The 22,095-nt window shown below is 46.7% G+C and overlaps 1 protein-coding gene across 1 annotated transcript in view; it reads left to right on the top strand.

The window, feature by feature from the left end:
- The first annotated feature begins 1,246 nt into the window (after window positions 1-1,246).
- The window catches only part of LOC135219398 (large ribosomal subunit protein bL32m-like), a 45,209-nt gene continuing 24,360 nt past the window's right edge, over window positions 1,247-22,095 (top strand). Inside the window, exon 1 of the mRNA XM_064256144.1 lies at window positions 1,247-1,429. Coding sequence (XP_064112214.1) covers window positions 1,342-1,429 — 88 coding nt within the window. The 5' untranslated portion in view covers window positions 1,247-1,341. The remainder of the gene's footprint in view (window positions 1,430-22,095) is intronic.

Here is a 22,095-nt window from a genome sequence, read left to right as displayed (position 1 = left end):
CATTTTCTGTTGGTTCGTTATTCCGAAGCTAGTAAGTATATGAGAAAATGATCGAAAGAAACTATATAAATCATAGAGAGAGACGAAGGAGAGGAAGAGAGAGGAGAGAGAGGAGAGGAGAGAGAGAAGAGAGACGAGAGGACCGAGAGAGAGAGATGACGAGAAGAGAGAGAGAGAGAGAGAGAGAGAGAATGTTGATTGACGCGCATTTGATAAATTAATCAACAAAAATGGCAAAAATCAGAGATATAGTGAAAGCGAGGCAATATGATGTGAGTAGCAACAGTTATAAACTAAAAGTTGGATATAACAGAGGAAAAACTTCTAAACAACCACCCCTTGATCAGTTCTGTGAGCCTTGATTACCAGAATATAGCTCTAAATGTCTAGTGTGTCTCCAACTGTAACCAATGGCATTAGGCAAGGATGCAGTAATTCAGCTGTGCTCCAGTGACTTGTAGCAATTCTTATAAAAGAAATGCTGGAAGACGTTTGCATGATATTCGCATTATTATCTTCATAAAATACCATTCTCTTTGATGCTGCGATAAATCTAACCTGGTTCATTGCCAAGAAGGCAATGAGCTAAAGGAATACTCATCTAGATACCTTATGAAGTCATGACTAATATAAAAAAGAAGAAAATAATATCATGTTTCAAAAATATGGGAAGTGATACAGTAAAAGTAATAAATCTGAAATATGCATTTATGTAATACCCCACAGGATTATTCTTGCCATTTGTCATTTACTTAATGTCCATATTAACTAATGATTAGGACTGAAGTACTGCCAAACGAAACACAGTGCATTGTATTTCTGTGCTACTTTTGCTTCCATGACCTTTTATTTCACCGAGTGCTGTTATAATAAAGACATGCTACAGTTTATTTTTTGTGGAATTCATATACCTGAAGAGGGAGACAGCAGTCTCTGAAATATAGTACTATCTCTCTATATTTTGGTGTTTTTATGGGCTTCTTTTATTAGATTATAAAAAGAAGTTAACAGGGAAAACCTGGTGTACGACTACCTACCGATACGGAAAACTCTAACTTAGATAGAATCTGTTAAACTTGATAAGTAAAACCTTTAACTGGGGATGCACAAGTCGTTACACCATTCTCTAGCAGCCTTAACATTTTGAAATAAAAAGGAAAGACTGGAGAAAGAACTGAGGTTGCTAGCTTTCGTCAATGAAATAAAGAAACAGGGAGCCGTTTGTAAAGGTTACGTACTTCATGTACTACTGCTATTACTACTACTAACTTTCGGCAGTCGGCATTGCGTCTTTATGTCCATCATTACAGCGTAACGAGACATATATTTAACATAAGTAAAATGGTTGACCAAGTTGCAAAAGCCGCCATACAAATGTACAGGCACACAGAAAGGTGTATATTCAACCTATTACGCAATTTTTACCCGGGTAAGTGGAAAATCTTAATTTACGTGTTACTACTACCTAGGTAGCTACTAGGTACTACTTGGGTACTACCTATAGCCTAGTACTAGCTACCTACTAGCTACTCCGTTTTTTTTCATCTGTCCATCCCCCGTGGTGTTTTGCGCATGGTAAACACTGCATCCCGGGCTTTAAATAATATCCTATTTCGAAAATTAACGGTGTAATTCACATACAGTAAATTAGCCTATTAAAACACTTTTCAGTTGCAAATGTACACCCGGGACGCAGTGTTACCATGCGCGACCACCACAGGCGGGAGGACAGATGGAAAAAAACAGAGCACCTATAGTAGGCTAGTTAGTAGGTAGCTAGGTAGTACCTAGGTAGCTACCCAACTCCTACCAGGCTACCCTACCCTACCCTAGGATACTACCTAACTCCCACCATAGTTTAAAGCAATAGCTAAAAACCTAGCCAGAGTTGTAATTTTTTTGTTTGAATCGAAAGTAGACATTTCCCCTCTCTTTGGGTAGTACGTAGTAGTACCTAGCTACTACCTAGATAGCTAGGGTAAAATATCACAGCAGCCAAGCAGGCCACCTACAATCAACGCTAGCCACCCTCCGAAAAAAGTACATTATAACGCGTCCTGACACCGGAGATGGGCATCAGTCGCGACTTCTGGTTGGTGAAAAACGGAGCTAAAGACCTACTACTCTCCTTTCGAAGTAAGTATTTTCTCCAATGTTAGAAATTAAGGCCAAATTTAAGATTTAAACAGAGGGTACTGAAAAGGGTGGCTACGGCAGTGGAAATCTCACCAAAACGCTTTAGAAATTTTTACTTACAACTAAAAATGTTTCGAAGATTGACGCTATCTTGATGTTTACGGAGTCGCTTGTGTCAACAAAACTTCCCATTTCATGTGGCTAAATCTGCACACCACTTGTACCCATAGACGCTGGGGCACTTTCATCACAACAATCGTAAACCCACCTCTTACCAACACTTATTCGTACTTATTCAAGGGGACTACGACATTCTTTGTGGCGTTTTGCGCTCTTCAATTGTTTATCAGTGTTGTCAATTGGTATGTGTTTACCCTCCAAACTAGTATAAGACTTACAGAAAACCGGGGAAATAAGTGAAAGTTAGCGTATCTATTTGTAGTATATATACATATTAGAGCAATTTTATCATTACTGCATTACTATGACAACTAGAATTCATCGAAACAGTTTGTAAATGCATCGGCGTAGTGTGACGCTCCACTAGATTGGCAACGATGAGCATTTTCCTCACGTCGTCTGCTCGTAACTATACATCCGAAACATTTGTAATTTTTGGGGGTTAATTTGGGGTTTGCAAAAAAGGGATAATGGACAAAATTGAATTAAATAAACATTTTGAAGTAGAGTTAAAAACTAAATATTGAGTAAAGTAAACAATTAAGGGATAAAGCTTTGCATCTCATAATCAGTGTTGTCGTCTGCTGCTCGTAACTTTGTTTACGGAGTGAGTGCTTAGAAACACGAACAGCAATGTGGTTCGAGTGCACTGTGGAGTGAATTAAGACCAAAATGTGTATAATTACAATCAAATAAGCACTGTGGAGTTTTCAGTTGTGATGGCAGTAAGGATAAAACCACTGATTACAAGGTAAGAATGAATTCAGTTCCAACCATAACCCCGGGAATAACAAGTTTCATATTTCACTAATATAGGCAACAAAATGTTGTTTTATTGTGCTGATTACAACTGCAATCTTGAGTAAGATCAATAAACGTTACATACATACGCTAACATTGTTCAAATGAGTGCTGGGAAGGCTGGGGAAAGATGGTGGCCGTCACTGATGAGAACCGTCCATGCACAAAACGAGCCGCCATATTGGATTTTAAAAACTGCCCTTGAAAACATATTTTCGAAGAGCTCACATGCTTATTTTAGTTCGTATGGGGGGCTTTTCATATATCCAATATGTTTGGACGAAACTTCAGTCTTTTTAAATGGTATGCTTAGAGTTGCAATTGTATTCCATGTTTCACCAATTAAATATCGAGTGAATAAGACCCGTCCACCGTGATGAGGGGTTGGCCTGTCGTGATATTCTACCCTAGTAGCTATGCGGAATAGGTTATTAAGGAGTCCTGAATTAGGGGAAACACCCGACTGGACTAGCTGATCCAGTTTTGACCGCGTGTGGGAGCCACCTTCCGCAGCACTTTTATTTAACACGTCCTGACACCGAGATGGCACCAGTCACGGAGCGCCTGCCGATTCGTCGGGCACGAGTACTTTCTGCTAGAGCATTGGCGGACGAATACAAACAAGATGGCGGCCGTTTGTTTTGGCGCTAGTTTTGAAAACATGTGTAGCCTAGTGTTAGAAAACCTAAAAAAACGGTAATGGGGGACCCTATTGGGAACCGGGGTTTTTGGGTGGGGGGAGAACAACACGAGTTTTTGGTTAAAAGTAAAGATGAAAAACGTAAGGGGGGGGACCTATTGGGAAACCGGGGTTTTTTGGGTGGGGAGAGAGGCAGACGACGACAATGAAAAAGGAAAACCACGAAACCCTAGCAGACGGAACCCGTGGCCAACTAAACTGTAGCAGCTCCCGGAACCCGTGGCCAACTAAACTGTAGCAGCTCCTCCCCATACTCAGTTTAGTTGGCCACGTTTAACGTCTACTAGTTAATCGGTTCATGAGATGTGTGGCCTAGGTTACTAAACTGTCCCCCTACTCAACATTCGTAGACCGAACATATGGGCTATTAGCCTAATAGAACGTTCATGTATGAAATGCGGTACATGGCCAACTGAACTGATCGTAACCAAACGAACCAACCTAACCAAACTTAGGACCCCTAACACTGTTTTCGTTGGCCTACTTTGGAAAAAAGAGAAAGATGCGGAAATCCACGAAACGGCTGTGGTTGACCCCCTACTCTGCATTCGTAGACCGAACATAGCCCAAGCAAAGGTTTTTGCACAAGATGCATAGAAAAAAAAAACGAACGTACCTAACTAAAAATGACCGTAACGAAACGAACCCACCTAAGCCGAGTTAGAACGGGTGGACTAACACTGTTTTCGTTGGCCTACTTTAAAAAAAATAAAGATGCTTGCTTTAATCGAGCAAGCTCGTAATGTTCTGGCAAGAAAAAAAAAAAAAAAAAGGTAGACCAAAATTCCGGACCTTAAACCTTTGTTGGGTTGGAAATCGGAAATCGCAGACAAGTCGGACGGGTAGAACTAAAGCTGGAAATCGGAATCGTCAGACAATTCGGACGGTTCGAACCTTCCTCTCTTCGGAGCTGGATGGAGTGATTTTGGCGGGATCGGGCCGGATGAAATTGGGGGGAGAAACACTCGTGTTTTCAACGGATCCGTTTGGGTGGAGCAATCTATCAATGATTGTTGCGTTTCAGTGGAATTAGACCGCATTTCGACGGGTGTTGAAACTACTCTATTTAATGGATATGCACGTTCAACTAATTCTAAAAATGCTTTAAAAGGACAATCTACATTTGAAAGGTAACGCTTCTTAATGCAATACATGGAAAAATATGAACTATATATGTTTTTTTACTGTACCATTCTAGCAAAACATTTAGTTTCAAGACCGCCATGTGGATTCTATTGTGTTTGTGTATGCGTTTTATCATCGGGATCAACAAAATGTAGTGAATGATTTACGTTAAGGTGTTGTTTTTGAAATTCTGACTTAAAGTGTGTAGGATTTCCAACAATCTGAAATTACGGTTGACTCTGGATGAATGTTTTCAATTAAAATTGGGAGGAGTGTTTTCTACAGATCTATCGGGAACAACTTGAAAGAATGTGTCCTTTGTTTCGCGATCAGAGTCCCTCCAAGGACCCAACAACCATCGACACGTCTAAACTTTATGGGAATTTTCTCTTCCCAAATTTGGATTCGTCAATTCCACGATGTGTCCTGGCCCACCCCGATTTTCCGGTTTGTCCTGCACCAAAATCTCAATACAAACTTCCTGGCAGAAATTGTACCAATCGACTATGGTATGGTCGGAACCTATACCCAGAGTCATCCGTACATATGTCTGGGGAAGTTCGTAAAGCCAGCAATGGATCAAGCCCAAAATAGTCTTGTAGGATAGGTGTGACCCAGAGAAGAAGGAGCCAGTCCGAATTGCTTTCAGTTTCCGACATCTTCGAACGTTACACCGCCACTGGAATGTTTCGCCATGCTTGATCAGGGCGAATGTGCCTTCATCACACTTAACACACTGACCGCTGAAATCGCCAATAAGGCCACTTTTCATTAAAAATATTAACAATGACCTTTCGTCATCACATAATTGCATTAAATGAATTAAAGAGACCGGATTGACCGCAGCAAACTTCGTGAGTGGGATAGTGCGAGGTCGCGGGAGGGCACGAGGACGAAGCCATGTCCGGCGGGAAGGACAGCAAGAAGCGACTGGGAAGGTCGCATGGCTTCTTGGTCGGGCTCGGGGGTCGCGCATCGGGGCACACGAGGTCGTCAGCTGTTTCGGGTGGAACTACTTACCTTGGCGGAGGGATTGGCGGCCCGGACAGAAGGGGTTTCGAGGCCTGCCCAACGAATAATGCAGACTTACTCACCCAGTTCACAAGTCATTGGTGGTGAGAGCAAGAGCTCGGGACCTCTACTCTCCTTTCGAAGTATATTTTCTCCAAAGTTAGAAATAAAGGTCATATTTTAAGATTAAACAGAGATTAATGAAAGTCTAGTCATGCTTAGCGCAAATATACCTCCATGAGGCTTTTGAAATTTTTACTTGGAGCACCTGTAGGTAGTTTCATCAGGTAAGAGTACCATCTGCTAGATAATTGGCGGACAAATACAAATAAGATGGCGGACGTATGTTTTGGCGTGATTTTTGAAAACGTGCAGTAATGGAATATCAAAAACTTGTGAATTACCTAGTTTTGGCGCGGTGGAACAGCGCTGTGCGCCTTATCCACATTTTTAATGATTCTTGGCAAGCTCGTATGTTCTGGCAAAAAAAAATGGCATCGACAACAAAAACAAAAAATTTGTGAATTAGTTTTGGCATAGTGGAACAGCGCTGCGCGCTTATCCACATTTGTTCCGATACGTAATACAAACCATCGGTCCTTTAACAATAGGAAGTAGCTAGCGGCAGCTGGAACGGTCGTAAGCTCGAACAAGGGGAGAACGTAGTTAACTGCTTGTCCGACAGTCGCAGCCGCGCGAGTGGAGGTAAACAAATCACTTTTGCTTTTGCCGCGGTGTGAAGGAAGTGTTCGTCATCGCTCTCTGCCCGCTTCATCGTCGTATGCTTTGTTTATATTGTGTTTTCTATAATGGGTTTGTTTGACTTGAAAATGAAAACTGTAAGTACACTGTTTTCATTTTCATTACTTAATTATGAACCAACATGGAGCTATCGCCGTAGATGCGGCGATTTCCTCTCTTTTCATGAATTGAACCCTTGAATTATGTCTCGGTGCCGAGGGCGTGCGTGCTCGCGCCGAGTCATGTATTTTTGTACAAGTAACTTACCCAGCAGATATATACTTAGCTATAGACTCGGAGGTCGTCCCGACAGAATTTCAAAACTCGCGGCAGGGCAACACGCGACAGGTTAGGTCAGGTGATCCACCATTATCCCGCCGCTGGGTGGCGGGGTCTGGAACTATTCCGTTTTCTAAGCCATAATTTCTCTGTCGGTTGAACGGACAACACCTATTGTTCGTTCCTCCATCTTGGATTTCAACTCGTTTGCCGAGAATTTGGATTGGTTTTTGGTGACGTATTCTGTTTTTTTTCTCTGGCTTGGCATACGCTTATTGTGGACTGTTTTTCGACTTTGGTTTTGACTACTCTTTCACGATGTTTTTTTTTTTTTGACGCTAAGGCTCACCTATGTTTTTAGAGTTTGCAGTAGGGAAAGATTGTAAGGTTAGGCTGCCTAAATCGGCATTAGATCCTCATAGTATTTGCGCTAAATGCAGGGAGAATGAATGTTCTTTATTAACACCTGTGTGAATGCGGAGAACCTTACGGAGCTTGAATGGAAGGAATTATCATCATATGTTAGGAAGCTTGAGAGAGATAGAGTGAGAAAGGCTTCAGCTAGGTCAAATCTAGTAGATCTTGCTCCTTAGAACAGAACTTAACTCTCCTTCTAACAATTTTCCCTTAGCCTCAGCTGCTTCTCCCTGTTCTGAAATCCAAAGATTCTTCGTCAGAGAGGGAAAATGTAAAAGCTTCAATTAAGAAACTTCAAGCTCAGCTACGAGCTCTAAACCAAGGTAAGAGTGGTGATAGTGACTTGTGCAGTGTCCCCAGTGCAGTGGAGGGGCGTCTGACCGGTTCCTCATTGCTCCTAGGCCTAGACCGCTTCCAACTCCCAGGACCAGGGGAGGAGGAATGTCGAAAGCCGCAGGGAGGATGCAGAACATCCCCAACGGTCAGGCGTCCCTTCGGCAGATCCTGTTGTTAAGTCCCAGGCTGCCTCGGATTGCCGCAGAAAAGGCGTCCTAAGGAGTGTTTTTCGGCCTCAGACTCTTCCTCTCCTAACGAGGATGGAGTTCGGCCTCCTCTCTTTCGCGCCCTTTGAAGAGAGCCTGGAAGGCTCCTAAAGGAGACGCGGCTGATTCCAGCCCAGAGCGTTTTCCGATGGATTCAGCCCAGAGGCCGTTCGAGGATTGGGCCTTCGGGACCTAAGAAGACTAAACAAGAGGAGCCTTCTCTTTCAGGATCCTACGAAGAAGTTTTTGGTTAATCTGCAAGAGCAGTTAGCTTCTCTCCGTAGGCTCTTTTGCTAAGGACTCTACAAGGAGGAAGGATGTCTCGCTCCCTGTAAGAGTTCCGCTAAGCGCCCGCTTCGTATAGGAGAGAACCCTCACGATCTCCAGGCGTTTATCGCCTTCGTCGAGAGACTCGTCTGATAGGAGTTGTTCTCCTGAGAGAAGAGCCCTTTCGCCCTATAGGCTTTCTTCCCTGAAGCGCCCTCTGAGACGCCGCGAATCGAGCAGAAGTCTCGATCGGTTTAGGTGCAAGGAAACGGTAAAACGATTTAGGTATCAGGATCCTTGGGTCTGCAGGCCAGGAGCCAGACAGGCGCAAAGAGGCAGCAAAAGACGCAAGAAAGGGCGTCAAGAGCCTTTAGAAACACGGATCAGGACGTCAGATTTTAATGCTAGAGGCAGGAATCAGGACGCTATGAGCCAGGACGCCATGAGTCAAGGCGCCCAGGAGTCAGGGCGCCAGGAGTCAGGGCGCCAGGAGTCAGGGCGCCAGGAGTCAGGGCGCCAGGAGTCAGGGCGCCAGGAGTTAGGACGCCAGGATTGGCAGGACGCCAGGAGTACGTTAGGCGTCAAAGTGTTAGGGCGCCAAGAGCCTGTTAAGCGTCAGGAATCAGGACGCGGGGATCTTTTCAAGCGCCCTGAATCAGGACGCCAGGAGCCTAGCAAGCGCCACGAACCTGGCGAACCTAGCAACAAGAGTCTAGTAGGCGCAAGAGTGTTTCCGACAGGCAGGAGCCTCACTCTTCGTATAGAAGTGCTAATGTTCGCGCTCCCCTTCTCGGGAAAGGAGTTCTTCTCCGCGGGAAGAGCCAGATCACTTCCAAAACGATCTCCTTCGTGGATCAGTTGGACCAGGTATCGGAAGACGAAGAGCCAGTAGATGTAGCAGTTTCTGACTACAAGAGACTTTCTCTTTTGCTGCTAAAGGAGTTCGGAGACTCCCTTCATCCTGCGGACCCTCCTTCACCAGGATCGTTGATGTCCAGCACTAAAGCTCTCAAGTTGTCTTCCTTCGTCAAGATGCGCCCCGCTCTTTGTATGAAAAAGGCATTAAAGACTTTTCAGACGTGGTTGACTTCCAGAAGGGAAGCGGGCAAGACAGTTTTTTCCTGCCCTCCTTCCAAGTTAACAGGCAAACCAGGAAGGTGGTACGAGACCAAAGAACCTATGGGGTTAGGTCTGCCTTCTTCCGCAGATGCGGATTTTGCTTCCTTAGTGGGACTCTTCTAGGAGGAAGTCGTTTGCTGTCTGCTAAGGCGACTTGGGGCATGTGTGAGCTAGACCACCTTCTAAAAGGGCCTCTTTTAAAACCCTAGAAGTCTTCAAACTTTATGGACTGGGCTTGGGAGCGTTAGCGAAGAGAGCTCAGGACACTGACTTTGTTTCCATGGAGGAACTTTCGAGCGTCCTGGCTTGCCTGGACAGAGCGGTCATGGACGGTTCTGTTGAAGTTGCTCTCTTTTTGGAACGGGAGTATTAAAGAAGAGATCTGTCTTTAGCTCTTTCTTAGCAAGAGCAGTATCACCTTTGCAAAGGACATCTCTTCTTTTTGCACCGTTATCCCCTCACCTTTTTCCACAAGAGACTGTTAGAGAGGTTTCTAAATCTCTTACGGAGAAGGCAACTCAGGATCTCCTCACGCACTCAGCCAAGAAGTTTAGGCCGGCAGTGCCTATAGAGAAAAAAGAGAGACCCTCTTTTGTACAGTTCCCTTTCGAGGTGCTCCTCTTCTAGAGACCCCTCTTAGAGGTCGCAGACCAGAGAGAAGGAGTAGACCATCTAGAAGGTCCTTCGGGAAGTCTAGATGAGCAGGAAGTCCTCAGACGAAAGTAGGCGCCAGGCTTCTCCACTTTGCCAAAGTCTGGGCGCAGAAGGGAGCGGACTCCTGGTCCCTCTCTATCCTGAAAAAAGGATAACTTGATCCCCTTCAGGGAAAATCCTCCCTTGACGACAACTCCAAGGGAGTTGACCGCAAGATACTCGGATCCGGTCCGAAAGCTTGCTATGTTGCAAGCAGTGGAACAGATGATTTCCAAGGAAGCGGTAGAACTGGTTCAAGATCTCCAGTCTCCAGATTCTACAATCGGCTATTCCTGGTACGTGGAAAGCATCGGGGGATGGAGACCGGTTCTAGACGTCAGTGCCCTGAATTTCTTTGTATTGAAGAAGAAATTTTCAATGGAGACGTCTTCCTCTGTTTCTATCTGCTCTTCGTCCAGGGGACTGGATGGTGTCCTGGACCTTCAGGATGCGTATTTCCATGTGCCAATTCATCCGGCAGCAAGGAAGTATCTGAGGTTCATGTTCCAAGGGAAAGTGTTCCAGTTCCGAGCGATGTGCTTCGGACTTTCGACTGCCCCTCAAGTCTTTACGGACATCATGAAGAATGTAGCTTATTGGCTACATCTGGAAGGGATCAGGATCTCGTTATATCTGGACGATTGGCTAATAAGAGCCCAATCGGAGAAAAAATGTCTGGAGGACCTATTAGTTACTCTAAGTTGACAAAGTCCTTAGGATTTTAGTAAATCACGAGAAAATCCATGCTGACTCCCCAGCAGAGTATTGTCTATCTGGGGATCAGATGGATTCTCGGGATTTTCTAGCGTATCCTTCCCGCAGGAAAGGAGAGAACGCTGCTTAGAAAAGGTGTAGTCTTTCTTAAGGAAAGAACATTGTTCCGCGAGGGAATGGATGACTTACTGGTGGGACCCTCTCCTCGATGGAACAGTTCGTTTCCTTAGGAAGACTTCACCTACGACCCCTTCAATTTTATCTGAAGGAGAAGTGGGATTGGAAGTCCAACAATCTAGGAGATACATTTCCAATCTCGAAAGGGATCAAGGAGAATATCCGTTGGTGGTTAGATCCACAGAAAACTAAGCAAGGGAATCTCCCTTCGCTTCGCCTAGCGTTGTTTTGCAGATTGTTTTGCAGACGCCTCAGATTCAGGGTGGGGAGCGACCCTAGGTTCGCAAGAAGTGTCAGGCACTTGGGAAGGAGAACAAGTGTCCTGGCACATAAACAAGAAAGAGCTAACAGCCATTCATCTAGCTTGTTCATTTCGAGGAACAGGTCTCAGGTCTGGGGATTCAGATTCACTCGGACAACACAACAGCCCTCGCTTATATAAAGAAACAAGGGGGGACGCATTCCTTTTCCCTGTACGAAATCAGCAAAGGATCATGCTGATTTGGGCACAGGAAAAGGAAGATCTCTCTCCTCACAAAGGTTTGTGCAGGGAGAGAAAAATGTCCGGGCAAGATCTGTTAAGCAGAAAAGAACAAGTCCTACCCACGGATGACTCTCAATCCTCAGATTTGCCAACAACTTTGGCATCTGTGGGGAAGGCCCAATATAGACCCTGTTCGCGACCACAAGAATCAACAGATTAGAAACCTATTGGACTCCCGATATCGGATCCTCAGCAGTAGCAGTAGACAGCTTTCTGCTAGATTGGACGGGCTTGGACGCATACGCCCTTCCCCCTTTCAAGATAGTAGGAGAAGTGTTTGAGGAAGTTCGCATTTGCTCCGGAAAGGAACAAGAAAATGACCCTTCAGCGCTCCTGTTCCTGGCCGGGCTCTCGATTGGTTCACAGAGGTGCTGGAGTGGTTAGTGGATTTTCCAAGATCGCTTCCACTAAGGAACGATCTTCTCAAACAACCCACTTCGACAGGTTTCACAAAAACCTCCCCCGCTCTAAGTCTGACCGCCTTCAGACTGTCGAAGGACTTGTCAGAGCAAGGGGCTTTTCACGAGAAGTGGCGAAGGCTATTGCAAGAGCCAGAAGAGTCTCCACTTCTAAAGTATATCAGTCGAAGTGGGAGTTGTTTCGAAGATGGTGTAAGGGAAAGAAAATATCCTCCTCCAGTACCTCTGTAACTGAAATCGCAGATTTTCTTCCTATATTTGAGAAAAGACTGTAACCTGGCAGTTTCAACAGTGAAGGGTTACAGAAGTATGCTGGCCTCAGTTTTTCGACATAGAGGAATAGATCTGACGAATAATAAAGATCTTCATGACCTTATAAGGTCTTTTGAGACCACGAAAGAACATGTAATCAAGAAGCCTAGCTGGAACTTGGATGTGGTCCTCAAGTTCCTAATGTCGGAAAAATTTGTACCGTCTCACGCAGCTTCGTTTAGAGACTTAACGAGAAAGTCATTATTCCTTTTTGCGTTAGCAACAGCCAGAGAATTAGCGAATTGCAAGCTTTGGAAGGTAAAGTGGGGTTTAAGAAGGATTCAGCGATTTGCTCCTTTAAACCATTTTTTCTAGCGAAAAATGAAAATCCCTCAAAAGCCTTGGCCAAGAAGCTTTGAGATAAAAGGACTATCTTCATTAACAGGGAGAGAACTAGAAAGGACTTGTGTCCAGTCAGGGCACTCAAGTTCTACCTGGCAGAAAGAAGAAGTTGCGAAATGCAGAAGAAAGTCTTTGGTGCGCTGTAAGAGATCCGAAAAAGAGCGATTTCTAACACGCCCTTACATACTTCAGAAAAGATGTAATAAGGGAAGCTCACCTTAAGTGCGAAGAAGAGCATCTCAAGGTTCTCAGAGTGAGAGCTCATGAAGTGAGAGCCATAGCTACGTCTATGGCATTTCACAAAACATGGTCGCTTCAGGCTCTTATAGAGTCGACATTTTGGAGATGTAATTCGGTGTGTTCGCCCCTCGAATTACCTAAGAGACGTTAAAATTTCGTACGCAAAGAAAAAGTGCTTTGCTCTGGAGCGTATGTTTTCGGCGAATTCAGTGCTGGGAGAAGGGCTGAGGCTAATCCTTCCTATTTAGTTTTAAGGCTTAATTTACTGTTTATTGGTGGTTGTTTTTAAATTGGTTAATTGTCAGAGGGAATAGGGACCCTCTTACAATTCATAGATTGTAACAATACTAACATGGTCAGGTGATCGGGATTGGCTTCAGTGCTCTTTGTGATTTGTTTAATAAAACCTTAACTCTGTCACGTAAGAGGGGGCGAGTCTCCTTGATATGACACAAGGTTCAAGGTTCTACCATGTAAGTGGTCAGCCCCATTGGTACGATCCAGTATAGGCTCTGTCGCGTAAGCGGGCTAGCCCCCATTGACACGGATCCAAAGAGGTTATTCACCAGTAGGTTTCATTCCCTCGTTGAAACTCTTGAGGCCCCCAAGGCAGACGCATCGACCATAGTTCATGAAGTCTTCAGCCCAATAAGGTAGGAACTATGGATTATGTTATCCAGAACATAGGTTGTTTTTTCCCTAGTTTTTTAATGTATTTAGTTTAAGTATTATTTGTTTTTTAGCTGTCTCTTGCCCGCCACCAAGGGTGCCAATCAGCTAAGTATATATCTGCTGGGTAAAGTTACTTGTACAAAAATGATATTGTTAAGATACAATAAAGTTTTGTACATACTTACCTGGCAGATATATACGATTAATGGCCCACCCAGCCTCCCTCAGGAGACAGGTGGAAGAGAAATTATGGCTTAGAAAACGGGAATAGTTCCAGACCCGCACCCAGCGGCGGGAAGGTGGATCACCTGACCTACCTGTCGCGTGTGCCGCGAGTTTTGAAATTCTGTCGGGACGACCGAGTCTATAGCTAAGTATATATCTGCCAGGTAAGTATATACAAAACTTTATTGTATCTTAACAATATCATTTTGGGCGAAAGTGTGTAATTGAAAAATGTAAGCACTCTTTTCATTATATTTTTGCCCTGTGCGTTCGTTACCCCGAGGAGTGTGATGCGCTCGGTCACGAGCCTTTTATTTTGTATAATAGAATGCAATGAAAGTGGATTCGCAATTGCAATATTCTTTTCATTTTCATTTATTTATTTGCATGAAAATTTAATTTGGATCAATTTTCGTTCTTACCCGGGAATTGATCCTTACGATTATTTTATGTGAAAGTGAATCGCAAGTGCAGTATTCTGTTTCATTTTCATATATATTTTTATGATAGCATCATATTATTTGGATCAAGTTTCCGTTCTTACCCGGGAATTGATCTTTCCCCTTTAAGTTCTATGAAGTGATCGCAAGGGCAGTATTCTGTTTCATTTCATATTACTTTTCACTGCTGTGCGGGGGTAGGGGAAGCGAAGGTCTGCCCAGGAAGTCGTCGGAAAGCTCTCTCCCGCACTCCCTTGGTATCCGATTCTTCGTCTTCCTTCCTGCCCCCCGCTCAGCTTCTTCGTTGTATTTTGTATTTGGGTCTTCCTTGCGTTCGGGGTGGGGGGGCATGTCTTCCCCCGTGCGTGAGGGAACCCTCTTACTAATCTATCTATGTTACCGCAGGTGCTACATCCGTGGGAGACGACCTTGGACAGGTCATGGACCACCGCGGCGGCAGGGCGTGCCTAGCATCCACGGGGGCTGCTTCTGCAGCGTCTAGCGAGGTCTGGGGCGGTCCTCCACTACTACCACGGCCGCTTATGCTGCTCCCCCCACCTCCTGGTCTACACTCCCCATGCTGTGTCGGTGACGCGTCTGCCGCTACTAGGGCCGCCGCCGTACCGAGGGGGTGTTGCCGCCGCCGCCTGTTTTTCTTCGTGTTGCCTGCCCCAGACTTCCGCTGTTCCAGCAGCTCGCCCCTGACCGGCCGCCAGTACCCAGGTTCCGCTGGCTGCCGATGATTCTACGAGGCGATCGCTGGGCCTGCCGTACCTGCCGCTGATGTGATTCCCGCTGTATTGGCTTGCTGGCCCTTCTGGGGTCTACCGCTGCCGCGGTTCCGTGCCGCTCCTGAGCTGGTTGCTGTTCCTGTCGCTCCTGGTTCCTGAGCCTGTCCATGCTGGTCCTGCCCACGGTGTGTCTTCCCCAGTCCCAGGTCCTTCCGGACAGGTGCAGTCGGGCCGTGTTGCTTCGGCAATAGCCCCGGCTCCGGCCTGGATGGCAGGACCTGACGACTGTCCTGCGTGAGCTGACGAGGAAGAGGAGAAGAGGAAGCTGTCATCTTCGTCTTCATCGTCTGCTGCTGACCTCTTCCCCCTTCGACTTCTAAGGCCCATAAGCCGAAGAAGAAGAAGGCTGTCTTCCCCCCTAAGAAGTCTCCTTCGGGAAACTTCTAAGGGCCCGTCCCACCCCGGTGGGACGGGGGGTCCTTCTGCTGGTCCTCCTGCTCCTTCGGGAGCGGGGCCCGTCTCCCCTTCCGTAAGGAAGAGATAGACGGGGACCAGAGGAGTATTGGTTAGCTCTGGTACTTCCTCGCCTGGTGCTAGCGGCGATGCCGCTACGCCAGGTTCCGGCTCGGTCTCTCGTTCGCGAGAGATCCCGAGTGTACGTTCTCCCTCGGGAGACGTGCAGCCAAGTTTCGGCGCCAGAGTTCGCTCGGCGCCAAGACGCGCACGGAGCAGAAGGCTGGTGAGAGACGCTCAGGTGACTCTTGCCAGGCCAGCGGCCGCTCTTTGCAGCGACCAGCTGGTAACCCGGGTTTTCCCCCCTAAGAAGGCTCCTTTGGGACCTTCTAAGGGCCCGTCTCGCTCCGGCGATTCGGGGAGCTCTTCTGCTGGTCCTCCTGCCCCCTCGGGAACAGGGCCCGTCTTTCTGCTACCAAGGAGAAGAAGACGGGGACCAGAGGAGTACTAGCTTCGGCTGGCACTTCCTCGCCTGGTTCTAGTGGTTCTGCCGCCAAACCAGGATCCGCCTCGGCTTCTCGTTAGCGAGAAGTACCGAGTGGACGGTCTCCCGCAGGAGACCGTCCAGCCAAAGTCTTGACACCCGAGCTCGCTCGCCGCCAAGACCGAATGCGCGGAGCAGAAGACTGGCGAGTGTCGCGGCAGACGACTCTCGCCAGGCCAGTGGACGCTCTGCAGCGACCAGCTGGCTGCTCGGTGGGTTAAACGTGACGGTCGCTGACCAGCCACGGGTTGAGGCGAGGAAGGGGTCCCCCCCACCGCGGCCGTCGGTACCAGCGGCTCGACGCGCCGAGAGGACGCTCGCCGGTCTCACGCGACAGCGAGCCTAGCAGGTCACCTGACGCCACTCCCATCGGGACCTGGGCGGAGACGGTAACCAGCAACAGCTCGCCTGACGCTAGAGATCAGCGTCGACGTTCTCAGCCGAGCCTCTCGCCCCAGGCGAGCGGCAAGGCTAGGCCTGCTGCTCGATCGCCACCGGCGGGTTGACGATCAGCAGCAGCCCTCCAAGCACGCTGGTCCTGCCAGCGAGCTAGGGGGGAGCGTCAGGTCTGCCTCTCCTGTACCTTCAACCATCCTCGGGCTACACCGGAGGAGCGAGGTACCTATGAGTGATCGCGAGAGGTGCGCCGCTCGCGATCCCGCTATGACGCCGTATGGACCAGGCACGGTTCTAGGACCGACCAGGACATACGCGCAAGTAGCTGGAGGCGACCGTCAGGGTCTGCCGCTGTTCCTCCTTCTGAAGGAGGAGTATCTCGGGATCTGTTCTTGTTGGAGGGACTGGACGGTCCCTACTCCGCAAGACGCGGTTACTCCCGAGATACAGAGAATTTGCAGAAGTCATTAAGCTGATTCGTCAGCATAATGACCTTGCGGAAGGATTGCCGCTCCCACCCAGCAGAGCCCACGTCTCTGCTCGAGTCGTTTTGGGGCCCAGAGGGAACCCAAACCGACGGTGGGGTCTGCCGCGGTCGGAGCTTGCCGATTCTGTCTCGAACCAGAGTCTCTCGTCTCCGGACAAGAAGGCTCTCTCAGTTCTGGCCGGTCGATCAAGCTACTTCCACTCCTCTACTGCGACAGCGGCGTTTCTACGTGTCCGTCGGACACCGTATTTAAATACTCCTTCGGTCCTCCTGAGAGGTTTCGACCTCGACGAGGACTGGAATGAGTCGGAGGACGGTATCGGCTCTCCTCCCGTCAGGTGTCGATCAGCCCCACCCAGACGACGTTCACAGTGGCGGCAGACCCTTACCTACAGTGAGAGTTCGTAACCATCCGCGGGGAAAAACGTTTCTCCTGACAATACGTTTTCCCAGACTCTGAGAGGCCATCGCCGCAAGGCGATGGCTGCTCCTCTCTTCTCCAACTGCTAGTTCCACTGGGAAGGCAAGCGAGTATCCAATTCCTCCCCCATCCCTTCTCTCCTTACGGCTACGAGGGAAAAGGGGAGGGATCCTACGAGATTTCTTTGTAGGATCCCACGTGACTGCGCTACCGGGGGGGACCTTCGGGTCCTACCTGACGTAAGCCCCGGTCGTTGAGGAGGAATCCTGCCCCATTCTCGATTTCTACGGGAATCGAGAGGACCACCAGCCGATATCGTTTGACGAAATTGTGGGGGTTTCGCAGACTGCTTAGAATTCTACGGAATTTCTAGCGCATTCAGAGTGTTCGATTTTTTTACGATCTCAAACACTTACGCGAGACCACGGTCCAAAGTGAGCGAGACGAGAATCCCCGATATGTTACACGATAATCGGGAACCTCGCCTATGCTCGAATTCCTGGAATTTCTAGCATTGGGAAGAAGACATGCTGCTGAAAAGAAACTATCTCACAGTAGGCGACCAACCTGGAATAGAGGAGATCTGACGGGAATATCCAGTTTGGCTTGAACTATCGTCTTAGTATTCTGTTCACCTTGAAGCTTTCCTTCGAGGAAGACTTCTCCTTACTCTCTTTTGATAGAGAACGAAGGTGGTCGATCTCCAATCCTTATTTTGTTTTTTTCTTGAAGGAAAGAATTTAGGATGGAGATCGTTGTTCAGAATCCTACAAATATACTACGTATATTAACCTCGCGACATGATTCTACTAAGCAGTTGAATTGTCGAGGGGTAGGCGCATATCCTAGTTAATCTACGGATTGCGACTTATAAGAGAAGTATTCTAATTGAACTGCAACTCGGGGTTGCCTGCAACCTCCCAGGAGTTTTCAGTTTCAATTTTATATACGTACTTATGGTTTTGTCACGACAACACCATTTCAACTTTTATATTTACCGAAATTCGTTTCGCCTAAATATAATTGCTCGAGCATATCTTTTATGCTCGGTAGTTCTAGCCGAACGCATTCCTTCGTGGAATAATGGATTACCTGGCAACTCAGGATGACGAGTCAGCGAGAGCTCAGGCTCAACTACTGCGTTATGAACTGCCTGATAGCAGCTCAGTATCAGCTGGGCCTCCGAGATTCACGGTCATGTATGTCTCTCTCTCCCCTGCTTTGATTGACTACCGAACCGTATCTCTGCCCAACAATCATGGACTTAGGTCTCTGATTAACGGGGATTCTCGCAATAATGAAGGACCATCTACTGCTGTGACGCTAGATTCCATCGCCTTCGACATTGCGAGAATTTTCAACAGAGATATCTCTTGGACTCTTTCATCTTTCTGGTTTACCGCACGGTAACAGAAGTCTGTACAAGTCTCCGCTGCATCGCACTGCGATAATGCGAATGATTTTGCAGACATCTGAGTTTGTCTTCAAAATATCTCGTATTCGTAGGTGTACAATTGTTCATTGTTCAACCCAAATTACAAGATGTGTCAGAATAAGACATCGCCTACTCTCCGGACCTGACAGCTCTACTTCCAAATGTTCAGCCCATGAGAAGCAGTTCTTCAGGCGGCTTTCCCCTGTGTTTTCATTACTGAAGAACGCCCCAGCTTTCATTGCAACTACGACGTTCCTCACCGGACAGCAATGAAATAGCGGTTAGCGTTTTCAGTCATTTGTAAGCACAGGTTATGAATCTTGAGAATCCTTCTCTCGATTCATCTGTGAAGAAGCGTAGGTTGCATTCAATATCTCTACCTTCGTCTTCAACGGTACATAGTGTTGTTTCTCCTTAGCTGAGATTCAACAACCATGAGATGTTTTACCTTCAGGGACCTCGGTCTCTAGAAGGCAATTGACTTTCGCCTGTTGGGCACATGCCTTAAGAGAATCATCACCTCGCTGTCCGGCATTGGTGACAAACAAATACATTATTTGTTTGGTCTCTCGCATAACCCTTTAAAGGCGAAGGTCACGTGACTTAACTCGATGCTTTGACAACTTGCCTCCTACCGAACGCAGTCAGTCGGCAGCTGTCAGAGCGCCGCCCGAGTCAGTTACGAACTACGCTGTTGACTTAGTTCGGTTGTTACAAAGCAACCATTACTTCGTTTTAAATAGCTTGTCACAGTACCCATACCATTGACACCCACCATGGAGTTCGGTGTCCTATCCACTACCAGAGAACTTCGCTGCATGGGGATAGGAGGATGCGAGAGACTTCGTGGCAAACGACAGACCAGTATGGGGTACTGGACATCACCGAAGTAGAGAAGAGGGATAGGTCATGCGACTATTTCCTTCTTTTCCTGAGGAACTGCATGACTTCTCCTGCGAAGTCAAGCATCCAGGGGATGGGGGGATCCGTGACGCTCGATTTCGTTACCGAACTTGGTAGCGAAGACTCACGAAACCCTTTCTGGTCCCTGACGATTGGTTCGAGTCGTTCACAATCCCCTCCCTAATGGACTTCACCGCCTTCGATGCGAAGGAGATGCTGCCTTGTCCGCAAGAACTTCTCCGTGGCGCAGGTACTGAAGGCAGGAGTCTGGTCCAACCAGACCACATGCCCCTCCTTCTACCTTCGGGATATTGCCCACAGGTCCTTGGATCTTTTTCTTGGGACCCGTGGTGGCTGCTCAACACTTTGTGTAGCGAACCCAGACCCTCGCAGGCCTGAACAGCATGAGTCCTGGTGTGACCGTAAGAATGGATGAGTGAATGAGAGTGTGACTGGCTCCTCTTCCCATCTTTTTCTTCTCACCTGTGGTTAGAGGGACACGGTCGTCACCCTGCTGGATAAGGACAAGATGCAGGTGGGAGCTACTCAACAGAGCCCATCCTATCCCTTTCACTAGGGATAGGAGCGTATATCCACCACTTCTCCAACAAGGGGGAGGAAGTGGATGCCAGCTGAGACAACCCATACTTTATGTTGCCTCTTGCAAACAGGAACAAGTTCTTGCTTGCTGGTACGAAGAGATACGCTTGCCTCTCTCTTAGTACTCGGCCCAGAGGTCTGACCATTGATCCTGCGGTGCACACCCCGATCAATCGGACAGAGGCTTGGATCCCTCCTCGCTCTTACGACCAGGGAGGCATTCCAGGGATGGACGAACACCAGTCTGTTCATCAAAAGACTCAGATTCCTCCCACCAAGAAGTGAGTCATCCTATTGTTAAAGGACCGATGGTTTGTGTTACGTATCGGAACAAATGACAATTTGTCGAAAATTGCATTTTTCTAACTATACAAACCTGAGGTCTTTACATATAGTCCCTCCTCATGCCACCCCTCACTCTGCGTATTTTGCATGGGCCAAAAGCAAAAGTGATTGTTTACCTCCCAGCGCGCCGCACAAGCAGTTAACTACCGTTCTCCCTTGTTCGAAGCTTACGACCGTTCCAGCTGCCGCTAGCTACTTCCTATTGTTAAAGGACCTCAGGTTTGTATAGTTAGGAAAAATGCAATTTTCGACAAAATTGTCATTTTTAATGATTCTTGGCAAGCACGTATGTTCTGGCAAGAAAATATGGCATCGACAAAAAAAAAAAAAAAAAAAAAAAAAAAAACAAAAAAAAAAAAAAAAAAAAAAAAAAAAAAATTCGTGAATTAGTTTCGGTGTAGTGGAATGGCGCTGTGCGCCTTATCCACATTTTTAATGATTCTTGGCAAGCACGTATGTTCTGGCAAGAAAAAATGACATCGACAACAAAAACAAAAAAACCCAGGAATTCGGCGGCGGTAAATTGAAGATGTTCGGGATAAGATGTGGACACAGCCATGTTGGGAAGCCACGAGAGACTGAGGTCGCATGGGTCACAACGAGGTCGTCAGCTGTTTTATGTGGAACTACATACCTTGGCAGAGGGATTGGTGGCCTAGGACGAAGGAGTTACAAGGCCTGCCCGACGAATCTGCAGACCACCTAATTACTTACAACACCAAATATTTAGAAGATTGACGCCATCTCGATGTTTGCGGAATCACTTTTGCAATAAACTTTCCATTCCATGTGCAAAATTTGCACACCACATGTACCCATAGACACTGGGGCACTTCTTCACAACAATCATGCACAATAACGACGCCCGCCTGGCTTCCAAGGAAACTGATGATTTTTTGGTAGAAAGAAGAAGAAGCATACACAAGATAATTATTTAAATAAATAGTTAAACAGCAGTACAAGGTCATGAGTTGCATAAATTTTTTACATATTCATGATTATTAATTTGAAAATATTTATTGTTGAAAAAGTAACTAGATTCCTGACTCAAATATCAACAGTTTTGCTGTAAACAGTATCTACGGCGTTGTTCGCGCTTTCCTATTGTTTATCAGTGTTGCCAATTGGTATGTGTTTACCCTCCAAACTGGGTATAAGACTTACACAAAACTGGGGAAATAAGTGAAATTAGCATATCTACCTATTTGTAGTATATATCCATATTAGAGCAATTTTCTCATAATTGCATTACTGTGACCACTAGAATTCATGGAAACAGTTTGTAAATGCAATGGCATATGTGTGAAGCTCCACTAAATTGGCAATGATGAAATTTTGCCGTTGTCTGCTGTACTTTAGAAATATCTACTAACTATTTCAAGGCCCATGACACCCTCCTTTTTTTATATAACTAATGAACTAGGCTTCTGATTAATGTGAAACCGAAACCACCAGAGTTTGAGACACCGACCTAATTAAGGAAAATGGATTCAAGCATCTACTCCGCATTATTGTCTTACTTTATATCGAGAAATGTCATCTCAATTTTGTGGCATGGTGAGAACGGAAATTAAGACCTGGCAAACTAGCCGCAGAAAAACGACGTGTGTCGACCATGACGTGGGGGCCCCGTGTACGTTTACACCTGCCCACGCCCCCGTTTCTGTATGGTTATGAAAATAAT

Source organism: Macrobrachium nipponense, chromosome 1, assembly GCF_015104395.2.
Source record: "Macrobrachium nipponense isolate FS-2020 chromosome 1, ASM1510439v2, whole genome shotgun sequence".
NCBI lineage: Eukaryota > Metazoa > Arthropoda > Malacostraca > Decapoda > Palaemonidae > Macrobrachium > Macrobrachium nipponense.
This window is presented reverse-complemented; position numbering and strand designations above follow the sequence as displayed.